The sequence below is a fragment of the Chiroxiphia lanceolata genome, chromosome 8 (assembly GCF_009829145.1).
Source record: "Chiroxiphia lanceolata isolate bChiLan1 chromosome 8, bChiLan1.pri, whole genome shotgun sequence".
NCBI lineage: Eukaryota > Metazoa > Chordata > Aves > Passeriformes > Pipridae > Chiroxiphia > Chiroxiphia lanceolata.
This window is the reverse complement of record NC_045644.1, coordinates 20,702,274-20,716,852: the sequence shown is the minus strand read 5'-3', so window position 1 is coordinate 20,716,852 and position 14,579 is coordinate 20,702,274. Positions and strand designations below refer to the sequence as shown.

Sequence of the window (14,579 nt, the reverse complement as noted above, 5' to 3'; positions counted from 1 at the left end):
CAAGAGTTCTCTCTAGTGGCACATTAGAAGTATTACAACTTGTTAAAATCAATAGTTACAGGTGAAATTCAAGAAGATAGATTTGAAAGTTTAGTCATTTCTTACAAGTGCTTTGTTTTAAGCAAATAACCAACCAGAAAAAAAAAAAAACCCAAGCAAACCAAAACACAAACGAGTAACCCAAAAATCTCTAACAGATAAAAGGCAAAGAAGGAAACAGGTGAATTGCAAGTAGTGTGTTACATTTAAACTTGAGTACTATTTGTTTGTTTTAAATGAATTCTCTCCAGTCAGGACCACAGCCCACCTATTGCTGGAGGAGGTTTTACATCAACACATGCCAAGCACTGTGTTCAAAAGAGCTTCAGAAATTACATCTCCATTCCTGGGAAGACTTGTGGATAAGATTGCCTTAATGCACTGTCAGTAGCAAACATGACTATTCACAACAGAATACACTCTTACTTCAGCCTTTACAGGACATAGTCGGGAATACAGGGTAAGAAATACAGTAATATCTTGTCCGTCTGGATGAAACGAGGGATGAAATATGTACCTTTTAACATTTATTTCCCATATCATCTACATGTGACTCTGCAGAACAACAAACTACTTTCATAAAAAATCATGCAAAAAGTAAGTATTAAAAGAGAAAATCAAAGAAGATCAACTCACGTGATAACAGTAGGACAAAGTTTCATTACAAATAAAGAGATCACTTCTTATTATCACATCTGATCTACAGAGAATGACTAAAGACTCTCAAACACTTTTTTCAGGCCAGTTAGAACTGAATTTCTGCAATTATTTTGTTCATTTAAACATTTATATATGGAAGACATGACACAATTATACTTACTCTGTGTATAAATCTTCTATCATTGCAACAACAATGACTATAAGAGACACAGCAAAAATTTGACAGCCAGAACCAATAAGCGATGAAAATATTAGAGGATGACTGGATGGTCTAAACACATCTCCATGGACCTGCTTCCACCCATACTCATCACCTAGATCTCTGTCCTGGGAACAACAACAACAAATTTTAAGTCTAGTCATGACAATTAATGACAAACACATGAGCTAGATATAAACAAAAGGTCTGATTTATTAAAGCAACTTCAAGTGCAAGTGTGTCTTCTCTTCTGAATGCATCAAACCCAGGAGAAAAGTTTACTTTGCAGATGCTTATGGAAGACAACAAAAAATGACTACTGGAATGTATGATGCAGTAAAATCTATCAGAATCCCTCCCTGTCCCTAAATCCTCTGAAGTATTTAGGAGTATATGCAGGCTTACACTACCAAGTCAGAATGGACTTCATATAACCATAAGGCTGGATATGAACATTAACACAGCGACTATGAAAGAATTTTGGGTTGCAACCTAGGAGCATGTTATAAAGAAAACCAGCAACACTTTCAAGACACACAAAAGGCAGTTTTCTGTCCAACTGAGGAAAGCCATTCAGAGCTCCTAACACAATGAATGTATGACAAGAAAACAACGAGCCTTAAAAAAAAAGTTTTTAAAGCATGAACACAGATCTTACCATATCATCCATTTCTTCCTCTTTGCTGTATCTTGCATAATCTTTTCGCAAAGTTCTCATTAATATCATAGACACTAAGCCAACCAGAAAGATCACCATCATAAAAGAATTGAAAATTGAAAACCAGTGAATCTACAAAAAGAAAACACACCCTTAAGGTTTAGAACTGTAAATGTGTTTCAATAAGGACAAATCATCGCCTAGCAGGACAGCTTGTCAGCACCAGCTAAGTAACAATAAACCATATTGTAAGTAAGACTACATTTTCAGAAAGTCACTCAAAAACTGGCCTGTGAAGCACCACACATGAAGCTTTTCAGGAGCCAGCCTTGCCCATGACAAAGTTACCACAGCTTAGCTAAGCAGCAGCTAATTTTGAACAACTGGCTGTGCATGCTCCCTTGGTAAACAGAAGGCAATACGATGTACTGCTGCCTTCCCAGAGAAGAAGTTTAAGTAGCAAAAGAGATGCTCACAGCCAAAAAGTCAAAGGAACTATTGCTTTGCACAGGATGAAAATGTGCAGCAGCATTATTTCTCCTCTGACAAGCATAACTCCTGGTTTTTACTGGGCTCCAAACAGAATGCGAAATCTCTACTTTCAGAAAGTTGCACAGCTCACTATATTACCCTTAAGGAGATTACAACCCCAGATTTAAACTATCACAACTGATACCACCAAGTGCTTTAGGCTAATAATGCCTTTTGCTTTGCATTTACTTCAGAAAGAAGCATACCTAGGGCCAACTGCAGTTATTCAGCTTACACGGCTGCACAGTTTCCCTGAAGCTTCATTGCTTCTCATCATGTGAATATATCTTCTTGAACTGCCATGTATATTCTGCAAGTCTGAAGCTTGCCTGCATACTTACCGAAGCACTCTAAAAGACTGGAGCCATCCTTTTTTTTAGCAACAACACCACCACTTAAAAACCAGACCTAGATCCCCCTGTTTCATTGCCCCGGAACACCTGGGACATCTGAAAAACCAAAGATGTCATCCAAAAATTCCATGACATCTTCTGAACTAAAGCAACCATTTCAAAGGGTTATTTTGTAAGGTTTCTTAGAACAATACATACTCTGTGCTGAAAGAAAGATGGGTCAAGATATTTGTCAAATCGGTCTTCGAACTTCACATCTGATTTCTTCCATTTCACCTAGAGAGAGAAAAGTTTACATTTTAAAAGCTCAGTATAGTATGTTCAACTATACTCACATGCTGAAACCCAGAAGGCATATTAAAAACCACCCACTTCAGATGTTTTTTTTTAATATGAATCCAGGTTTTAGCAAAACCAACAGAATGATGTTCTTAAAGACTGGCATCTAAAGGTCATACATAGAATGAACATCAGCCACCTTGCCTCATGGATCTATTCTTGTACATGCTTATGTGTGAAAACAAGGAAGAATCAGTCTTGCACTGCCTCAGTTCTCACTGTGTCTGTGAGGCTAACCAAAGATGCAAACTTGTTGTCAAATACAACAAAGCTTTTTCATGATTACAGAAGGAGCCCATAAAGATACTCATACTGAAGGCACAAAACCCCAAATCCATCAAATGCTCTTATTTTTCAGTTTTGTAAAATGAATAGTTCAAAGATGATGTTTTTTTCCCACAGGAGATACTTGTAAAACCTTTGAAAAATCCTCCCAAATTTCCTCAAGATTTCACAACAAAGGTTAAAGAAAGAAAGCATGTTTAAATATGTTCAAGAATGACATGCTAGAAAGCACTTGATTTTTTTTTCAGTTTGTTGGGGGTTTTTTGCTGGCAGCACATTGCCTTTTCTCAACATTTCCATGTGCTGCATTTTATGAAGCAAGGCTTGTGGAGAACCTCGCCAGTGTTCATAGAGCAATAACGACACCGTGTGCTTCTGCTCCCCCAAAGGCAGCTGAGATCTGTGTGGCTACCATGAACTGAGACTGGTATTCAGTGAAATCACCTGCACCTAAATTCTCTGAGTACAGTGCCCAAGGAAAAAAGATGCAGTCTAGCAGAAGTGTGGGAAATGAGACAATATAAGAAAAGATTTAAAACAGGTGCCAATAGGAAAAAAAGGGCATGAACTGAGATACAAGCCTGCTGGAAAGGAACTGGATAAAAGAGATCAAGCTGGACCCTAACAGACAGACATCAAAATTTTAAAAGCTTACAACACTAAAAGCTGCAGCCCAAAACCTGTAAGACCACAGGATTCCGCAATCTAGACACTTCAACTGCCAATAAATAACTCTAACCAGCTGGAAAAGTATGTGTTTATGGACATACTATCACAGGGTAACAGGATATTATTGCTATCATTTACTCCACAAGCTGCATAGAGGACTCCTTTGAATTTGGAAAATTTAATTGTATTAATTAAATATATGGTGCTAATACAGTAGCACAAAGTATTTTTGAGAATTTTTGCAAGATTTATTTTATTTCTGAAAGTGCATTAAAAAATTAAAACAAGCCTACCCTAAAATTTTTTTCAAAAGCATGCCAAAATTTAAAAATATCAGGATTTTCAGTGATATTGAAACAAATGCAGCCCCCTTGTGCCTATTTTTTGGAAACACGTGAGAAGGAACTATCCTTTCCAACACATGTTCTCTTACTGAGTACAAAAGAAAGCATATTAGATTAAATGTAGATTAAATACCCCAATTGCTCACCACTGCCCTGAGACAGACTAAAAACCCGAAGACTTGAGTACTACTCACTTTGATATGAATGTTCTTCAGTTCAAATTACAAACTTATTCAAGATTAGTAGCTCAAAGCATTAATAGCTTTCAACATTTTGTTAAGCAGATACATTTCTCATTAGAGCATCTGTCACTATGAAGCAGCGCTTAGAACAAATCCACCAGAGACAATCTGTGAATTAAACAGCACACACGGGCCAGCCCAACAATTGCCCCGTGGTGCCAACAGAACTGGACAGGTAAGTCTTGAGCTTTGTACACTAAAAAGTATTTTAAGAGAACATCTAATGTTATTTTCATTACTGGTAGCTACTCAGTGCTGTCCAACTTAAAATTCAGAGCAAATGGACTTCACAATGCTGGTGGAATTTGAAATAGCAAATTTCAGAATTTCTACTACTGAATTTCTACTATAGTGTAAATGTAATTCTAAAAAGCACATACAAAACCTAATTATCTGCACTTCAAACTATACAACAAACTCAGCACAAGACCAATGTAATAGCAGCAAGAATATCCTCTGAAATAAAATCTTATGCTGACATCTGCTGCTAACACATGGTAGAAAAGCAATGCATTAAGAACTAGTTTTAGTATACAAATGTGGTGAACATGACAAGTGAATCATTACAGATTTAAGTAACATCAACTAAATAAGGAGGAAAACTGAAAAACTGTTATCTCAATCAGCAAATGTTGTTTATTCATTACCTTTTATGACAGCAATTCAATATAATAGCAGAGAGCTTCAGAAAAAACCTTATAACCTCATTAATAAGGTTATATAAATAAGAAATTTCTGCTAGAATTGCAAAAAGAAAATAAGCTTTGATAGTAATGGCTTGCAAAGCATAAAGGCTTACACTGGGGTTTTGCCCTAGCTCAGAATCCAGTTCAACCCTATGATGCAAATGTCAGAGGTCCAAACATGAAGAAAATGTGTATCTACTTGAGGGTCCTCTATACTTCTAGTCTCCATACTTTTTGGGACACCTTCCTTTCCCACCAAAACACTTTTCTGCAGATAATAGAAGCTTCAGCGTGTTTGGAGTGCTTCAAAAATCATAATTTTACATTTGTTATTAATAAATCTACCAAGGTTTTTCAGCAATTAAACAAAATATTTGAAGGAGTGAAGATGCATCTTCCTCTAATATAGCCCAATGTAGCAGCATATATTGTAAGTATAGAAGTACCTATTTCTGAGCTATTTCACCCTGCAGAATTTCTTATCACAGGTGCATCACCAAATTACTTACTGAATATGACATCTGGATTTTTGTGTTTGGTACCAATTTCACCTTTCCTTCACTGGTCAGATTGACATCTACAATTCTATTTCCATTGTAGCCAATTTCAAGTTTTTTGTAAGTCCAAAGGTAATAATCTTCTCCATTTTCATCTGCTTCTCCAACGATCCCTGCATAGGAAACAAGTGTAAGCATCTATTACAGGTATGTTTTCAGATATTGTGCATTTATTTTTTAAAAATATGCATTATGAAAGTTTTGCCAGCTAAAAAAAGCAACATAACTAAAGAAAACACAGAAGACATTATGCTCTTCTTTTCCACTCTAATACCTGGATTACCATCAGTCCACAGGTCTCTCCAAGAATTCTGTAATGGCATTAAACAAAAGAGCATACAGCTACAAACACTGCAGAAGATGCAACAACAGTTCCTCTACCTTTACTTGCAAATCTTACCAGATAAACAACTAGCTAAATACAGATCCAATATCCCTGAAGACAACTTAGCCAAGATGTCTATAATTTCCAATCTCCCATCTACCTCTTAACTTCTTTTTCTTCCTCTTAAAAATTTTACTTTCACTCTGTAATTCTCTTTAGCTGACTCCCCAACACATGCTTTTTGCTCTCATTTGCACACAAGTTTCCACTGCTTGCCAAGAACGTATATTTGTAAGAAATTCTTTCCTGTGAGGGTGGTGAGGCACCGGAACAAATCACCCAGGGAAGTTGTGGATCCCCAATCCCTGGAAGTGTTCAAGGTCAGGTTGGATGGAGCTCTGAGCAACCTGATCTAGTGAAAGGTATCCCTGCCTATGGCAGGGGGGTTGAAACTAGATGATCTTTATGGTCCTATCCAACTCAAATCACTCTATGGTTAAGTTCTTCATTTTCAGTAAGCTAATAAAATGTCTCATCTACTACAGAAAAATTCCAGAGACTGTACTATGCTGGAGAGAAAAAAAAAAGTCTAGCAGTCACCAAGTTCACAGGCTAGAAGTGTCACCTTTGATATCAAGACCATCATACCAAAGATCACATACAAGATATACAAGATGGAAACTCACAGTAAAAGCAGCACTCAAGATATACAAAGGTGGGGGGAATGGGAGAACAAGTAGGTGAAGGATATGGAACAGGCTATCACAAAGCAGCAGGTATATGAAGGAATGGCACTTGTGCATCATCTGTGTTTTTTAATTTGCAAGGTGGTGTTTTTCTGTCATGTTTTTTACTCATGCTCATCTGTCAGGATTGCCTTGTATATGCCATCCACATGGCACACGTGCCAGTTTGTACCTATGCCAAACAGCCCAGCACCTGGCATACCATCTGGGACCACGGTATTACCCAAAACCACGGCAACGTAGACCTCTAAATTACCTAAAAGGACATTCTGATCAATCACTCCCTGAAGGAGTGAACTAACACAGTGCTTCATATACTTAGGGAATGTCCCGAAACAGTCAAGCCTTGTCTCTCCACTGTGGGACAGCAATTCAAGAAAAAACATAAAACGGAACCATTTTATATGAATGCACTTAGCAAAAGATATTTTTCTTTAGTATCTCTATCTGCCACCACTTTATGTGCCACTAGGCAAGTCTATCCAACACACTCAAAAACAGCAGCAAAATGGCACAGCCACGTGTACAGTATCACTCATGCCACATTCGTAGCAGAAATATTTACAATAAAAACTGTGCAATGAGCAGCAAGTCTCAGTGCCACAATTATTGCAGATAAGCCATACTCACAGTTTTCTAAACTGTACTTGGAACACAAAGATCCAAAAGAGTCATTCAGACTTGCAGATAAACACTTTTAATCAGTTCAGGTGCATCCATTCCTTTCTCAGCCCCCCATCAAGAACTGAACAATTTTTCTGAATAAAAAACTGGCTAATATTGATTGACCAACTGCTAGTTCTGCTGGCTCTACCTAACCCTCACAGGCAGACCAAAATTGTCAGCACTGCTTGCTTTCACACCTGATATCAGATTACATCCTTGCATAATATTACCAATACTTACGATGCTGCAGTCAATCTATTACATGTCACAGCTTGACATGTCCTTGAGGTCCTCCTTCCCAACAACTACCAAAACCAGCCTCTTGATATCTTACAAAGATGATACCTAGATTCTACATGTTTGTTAGCTGATTTCTTGGGCATACAAAGCATACTACTGAAAAACATCAAAAATACTGGAATCACAGGAAAACAGATTTTTTAGCTGAGAGCATAAAATTTAGTCAATGTATAGAAGATTTAGTAAGTAGGTTTGTTCTTTGGCATTTGAGGTGATAAAACATGACCAGAAAAATCAATCCTAAAAGAGAAAGCCATATAGGATTCCAAAGAATTTAGCTTAGCATCCATCATCCTTCGGCAATCCAAAGCCTACATGCCTGCCACTAGCCTAGAAAAATCATTCACTGATCTTTTGCTGAAAGGCCAAAAATCTAAAAAATATTGCAGCAACAACTGTCACTCATGCATGCTTTTAAAAAAGCCTACCAGCAATTACACAAGTAGTTCAGTAAAGGTCACGTACAGCAATTCAGGTCTACTCCAAGCCCTGCCACAGACCTGCTACACAAAATAAGTAAATCAGCTGAAATGAATAAAATCAATATAAAAGTACTTCTCTTGTCAAGCAAAAATATTCACATTAAAACACAAAACAACAACAAAAAACCCAACAACAAAACCAAACCAACAAATAAAACCAACCAACCAACCAAAAAAGAACCTTCCTGATTACCAGATAAATAATAAATAAATAAATCTATAAAATGATAATGTTTCTGTTTGGGGCTCATGTTCATTTGTTCATTAGACAGATACCTTCTAGAACCAATTAAAATTATAAGAGCTAAAAAAAAAAGTCCCCTTTGTCAGAAAGAATGAACGATGAGTAGCATTATTCATACCACCTATCAAAGGACTTTTCTCACACAGCTTGAACCGTATTTTTGTAAGTGTTGCAGGATGTTGTCTATTTTGGGCTGGTTTACCTCTTTCATTGATCACAGGCAATAAAGACCTTACCTTAAGAAAACATTTTTCATTTCCTTTCAGTTTATACCTACAACTGGGAGATCAGGGCTTGGCAAGTTTGACTGCTATCAATGCAAAGTGCAATCTGCAGAGCACTCTTTACTAGGAATATGATTACAAGTTACAAAGGACTAACAAAACACAGAGACCTTAGGAGACAATGGCATTAAGGATACACACATTTTTATTCAAGACACAAGTACTTCTAAGCCCAGATTAATAATACTCAGCACAAGTAATTTTAAGAATTGTAAAAAAAACAAGTAAAATAAAACTCCTTCATGTAAACACAAACTACACATGCAAAACCGTAAAAGCCACTAAACTATCATGAAAGTAAACCAAATAGTTCTTGTGTTAGCAGTAAAGAAAAGCAGCAGCAAAATAAAGTTTAAACTCTGAAACAGTTTTATAACAGTTGCTATTCATGAACACAATAACATGGACCTTACATGTAGCTTATCTAATTAACACTCAAACATTTTAAAGAATTTAACCCTAAGAACTTGCTATTATTAAATCAGTACTCAAGAAACAAAACAGCTTTTCATTGTTTTTGTAATTCATTAGTATAAGCCATCCTACTGGTCTTTCAATGCAAAAATCCCTCAATTTATTTCAAAGAATAATAGAATATGCAGAGTTGGAAGGGACTCATCAGGATCATTGAGTCCAACTCCTGGCCCTGCACAGTATGATCCATGAATCACACTGTGTGCCTGAGAGCATTGTCCAAATGCTTTTTGAACTCTTGTCAGGTTTGGTGCTGTGACCACTTCCCTAAGGAGCCTGGTCCAGTGCTCAACCACCATCTGGGTGAAAACCTTTCCCTGATATCCAACCTAACCTGACTCCCTCCCCTGACTCAGTCCCATGTCACTTCCTTGAGTCCTGTTACTGGTCATGAGAGTGAAGAGATCATCACCCGTCCCTCATGAGGATGCTGAAGACCACAAGGAGGTCTGACCTCAGCCTCCTCTTCTCTAGGCTGTATTATTTGGTTTTACATTCTTGTGAACTTAGTTTACATGTATGTTTTATGTTCTTGTAACAAAGCTTAGCCATTAAATGACTCCACGAAACCCACTAGTACAGTACTCAGGTAGGTGTAATACAGTTATTTATACATAATATCACTCACCCCATATTGGCAAGTCATCAATATACATCTGGTACCAGTAGTGATTTTTGATAGCATACACAAATGCATCTCTTCTTCCTTTGTCCAAGTCAACTTCACAGTAAGTAGTCTGCATTACATCGTCTGCAAAAAATTAAAGCACAGTTAAAGATTTATTAATGAGCTGGCTCAAAGCAAAGGTAAACCAAGCAAATGGAGGAATGGACACTGATGAAGCCTTCAAGCCATTTTGGTTATCCTCAAGTAGGTAACAAAAAAGGACATTTAAAAAGGCACCATTAAAGCAATTACATGATTGTTTTCATAAATCTACTCTTCCACATGCAGAAGCTTCCCACAGATTGGATATGAAAAGGTTTTAAAGTATCCTTTTGCTACTTCACCCACCCTAAATTAAGATTCATTAGCTCATGGAAGATTTACCAAGATAGATCATGAGACCTCTTCTACTTTAACAAGAGGTATGAAATTATTAACAAATACCTAAGACTTTGTACAATATTATCTATTTTAGTATAATAACTCCCACTATTTTGAAAATAAAATAAATCCACCTCTTCGAGTCAGAAAGCTATTCTTCCCCATCTACAATTCAGAAGTCATTCTTTCAAATCCCAGTTTCCTTCCCTAATATTTCCTTCTAAAGTGAAAAAAAGACATGTTTACAAGAATTCAGGCAGCAACAGATTTAGAGACAAGTCCCCTCTCATGCACATCTTCGTAAAGTTTTCTTCACTCTGCAAATAGTGAAACACAGTGAATGTAAAGAATTCCAGCTTCCCCTCAGCTCTTTTTGTCATCACTGAAATTGAAGACTCATTTCTGGTAGGTAAAATACCAAAGGACATCACAGAGATAGTACAATCAAATCTGGATCAAGTATGTTACAAGTTACTCCAGGGCATGTACACAACCCCCCAGCAGCATCATTAGAAACAATCTCATTCAATTCTCGCGAAACACAGGCATGACATAACGTGGTATAGGATGTCACCCTCAGCCACACTACACAGGTACAGTTCCTCTCACCTCCCCCTAAAACAAGTGAATGAAGACAAGTGCTCCTTTCACCAGCCACTGAGAAGGCTTAGGTTGTCATTTAGTTACAGGACAGGATTAGATGGTTAAGCTTAAATCCACTGTGTTAAATGATTAAATGAAAGAAGCTTAGAACAGCATTCGGGGCTGGGGAACCTGATGTCTACTTCATTATAGCTTTACGAGATCAAAAGTTTTGCATATGTTAGAGTTCTTAGCAGGGTGGGTATCCAAGAGGAATGTGAAGTTAAAGGTATGTTTTGTGTTGTGTCTACATCAAGGATGCCAAAGAGGTAACATGTGCTATGTAATACAGCTTCAATAACGTCTTGTAGCTCATTAAGCGAATTTTTAAAAACCATGAAAGCATGACTCATTAAAAAAGTGTGCTTAGCCAAATTTCAAATTTCCTATGAACAGAGATCAATGGGGTTTTATTCAAACATGTAAACCATACAAAACCTCATTATATCTGACCACCTCCTACTACAACACTGAACATCATCCTGAATGGCTGCCATATATTCAGGAGGTGTTGCAGAAGGAAGTCTGGGCAAAGAGTTCTCCATTAGAAGTATGGTCATTTAGTAACACTTCTGAACAAGTATAAAATTCAAGTATGTTAAAAAATCCTTTTTCTCTTTAAATTAACCATGTCTAAATGGCATTGTATGGCAATATCAAAAATTAATTTTCCAACTGAAGTCACTACGATGCCAATGTTCAATACATTTAATAATTTACTAGGTCTCAGGTGTAACAGAGGATGTCAATCCAAATACTTGAATAAAGAACCTGACATATTAATTAAAGATCATTATTCCCTAGATTTAGATTGACAAGTAAATTACGATAGCTTAAAGTTATATTACAATGTATGTTAATAATTCATTACTTTATTCACACAGATATTTATACAGATTTGACTCCTGTGATAAAAGAACAACATAATTCATACTGTAACAGAAGGGAAATCCAGCTATCTTGTAAGATTGCAGGTATCCTTTCATATGACACATTTTTAAATACAAAAAGAAACACTGATTTATGGGTTCTTGAATATACTGTGGTTTTGCCCCACCAGTCAGTACTATGAGAATTCAAGTGCTAACTTCCACTCTCAGAAGAACACATTTTTGCAGAACCATAATTTTTTTATTCTAGTTCAAAAATACAGGCAATGCTCAGTGATTCAACTGCCAGTTTTACTTACACAGTTTAGTATTTCAGTTAGTAACAGCTGCAGCCTAAATAATTCTTTGAATATGATGAACATGCAGCTTCACGTCTATTACTGTACAGTCAAACCATGTTGAGAATGGAACTGTTTTTTATTGCAAAAGCTATTTTATTAGAACAATTCCAATTCACCTTTACTCACTCTAAAGGATAAAATCCTAGAAGTATAAAATTCAAATCTAATTTTATTTTGTAAACTCATACAACACTCATTTAAAGAGAAAAAAATGCCTGTAATTGTTAGTCTTGCCATAATCCCAAACACACATAAGGTTACCTGTTAACTTAGAACTCAGATATGATTCACAGATTTATGAAGAAAATCCATACAAGTTTATTATTGAATGGGACTTGAGCAGCTCTTAATTTACTTCAGTTGCAGGTTTTAGATACTCAACACTCCTTGAAGCCATATCTTATTCTTAAGACCCTGTGAATCTATTGGTACCAAAACATAAGCATCTAGCCATTAAAAAAAACAAAAGAACAAAAAACAATTGAAAAACCCAACCCACAAAAACACCACCAGCTCTGTTTCCGTTTAATTGCAGCAACATTTGGACCACTGGTGGTGCCGAGATCAGAGCATGTATCAATCACACTGAGATAAAACTTATCCATTACAAAAAAAATATTTTAATTTCACTGATATTATTTAGTTACAATTATTTTAAAAAAAAAAAAAGTGAACACAGCTTCAGCAAAGAACAAAGTCTACCATTAAAGAGTCGCCAAAGAACTGAGCTACCATCACATTTTAACAACCAAACTGGAAAACAATTCTTTATACAAATGCTAAATTTTAAGGGCTGGTCTATGAAATCCAAATTTTCCAACACGCACTGGATATAAATTGTACTGATTTTATGACAGCTTTTAAGCCTGTAAAAAAAAAAATTAATCAATCTCACACCACAACCCTACTCTATTTTTTTACTTCAAAAACCCGTATATCAAGGTAATTTAGATTTCACAAATTTTACATAATTTCATATTAAACAACTACTAATAACTACTGTTACAATTCATTGATACGTGTTACTCTGAAATTTAAAAAAAAAGAAAACTTTAATACTTTTAACAGCAAATGACTCCCATTCAGATTTCATTTCATGGACCAATGCTAGAAATGCAGAAGCTGCTGGATGCCAGCTAACAGCAAACAGATTATGGTCGTCATCTTCTATCCAGAGGACACAGATTGCAAGGGAAAAAAGCTAGAAGTGCACATGTACAGCTTCACAGATCACATACACACACTTGGTAATCAACCAGCTACCACGTACCATCTGCCTTATAGAAAACATCTGAACATCTGACCAGCAGCCACTTTGGTTGGGAGTTAAATTCAATGCAGGCCCAATACAGATTATCAATCTATACTGAGCACCAAGGTGTTAATATTTAAATTTTTTTAAAATTCCGTGAATGGGATACATTGTAGAAGTAAACACTAACTCACAAACCTAGTCTTTTCAATTTGGTGCTGCACCTAGAGAGTACACTTATCACAGGAATAAAGCAATCTCTTTGTAAAGTTGGGGCAACTAAAGGAAGTAAAAATTACACATCAAACTGGCTGCAAAAACAAATATTTATCATATTCTGATAACAGAAGTTTTATTGTGTTGAACTGCTGCCAGTTTTCTTCTCTGTTCTTTCCACATTGTGTTTCTGAGCATATTCTATGAGGTTTGACAGCAAAACTATTTCTCTTATATTGAGTAAAATTTTCAGCATGCTACAAGTTGTTACAAACCAGTAATGGGACTATTTTCCAGTGTTTCTGCAGGTGGTGTTCCTTCCTTAAAAGGAAAGATTCAACCCCCAACTCCTTTAATGCGGAGATGCTCTCCTCTGTGCAACTTTAAAAACTATAAAGAATTCATGGTATTAATGAACTTTCTAAAAATCTTTTATTCCACTTAATCTTATATTCCACTTTTGTTATCCTACTGATAAAAAAAAACATCATCAAGTCTCTTATTTTGCAGATGTCCCGTTCTGGATAAAACTTTTACAACTTACAGAAACTAAATCCCATCTGATTGTAAATGCTCAGACAAGAAATATATGCTTAAGTTCTCCATCCAGTTAAGCACTAGTGATGTAATGAAGTGCAGTGTTCTAGGAAAAAAAGATACATATACAGAGAAACACAAATTTAATGAAATTTATAAATGTTAAAATTCAACAGAGACAAAAAGAATCTGTTATTATTTGAAGCTCCGCAACTACCAGTTACAGATATCTGAAAGGACACACACAGAGAAATTATGCCCCTAATATCAAGATATGTATTTGCAAAAGAAGTTAAATGTCTTCTCTGGAACAGCATGGAAAGATGGAGAGGGCAGGAAACAACAGGAAAACAAACAGACCAGCTTCATCCTGACTGGCATATGATGAGTTAGGGCCAATGCTACAAAGATGTTTGTCAAAGGCATTTTAAACTAGACAGTGACCAGAAGGATACAATAATTAACTTTGTGTTAAGGTAGAATTTTGAGATGTTGAGCCCTTGCTACTCCTTTGCAATTGCAGAGAGTCTGCAAGTACTCAATATCAGAGGAAAAATGACATCTTCAGAA

General features: G+C 36.2%; 1 protein-coding gene across 3 annotated transcripts in view; it reads right to left on the bottom strand.

Moving 5' to 3' along the window:
• Positions 1-14,579, bottom strand: part of TM9SF3 (transmembrane 9 superfamily member 3) — a 45,743-nt gene that overhangs the window by 22,517 nt on the left and 8,647 nt on the right. For all 3 annotated transcript variants that reach the window (XM_032695669.1, XM_032695670.1, XM_032695671.1), the window contains exons 3-7: positions 9,712-9,834; positions 5,515-5,675; positions 2,639-2,716; positions 1,557-1,688; positions 860-1,026 (exon numbers count right to left, since the gene is read on the bottom strand). In XM_032695669.1, coding sequence (XP_032551560.1) covers positions 860-1,026; positions 1,557-1,688; positions 2,639-2,716; positions 5,515-5,675; positions 9,712-9,834 — 661 coding nt within the window. The remainder of the gene's footprint in view (positions 1-859; positions 1,027-1,556; positions 1,689-2,638; positions 2,717-5,514; positions 5,676-9,711; positions 9,835-14,579) is intronic.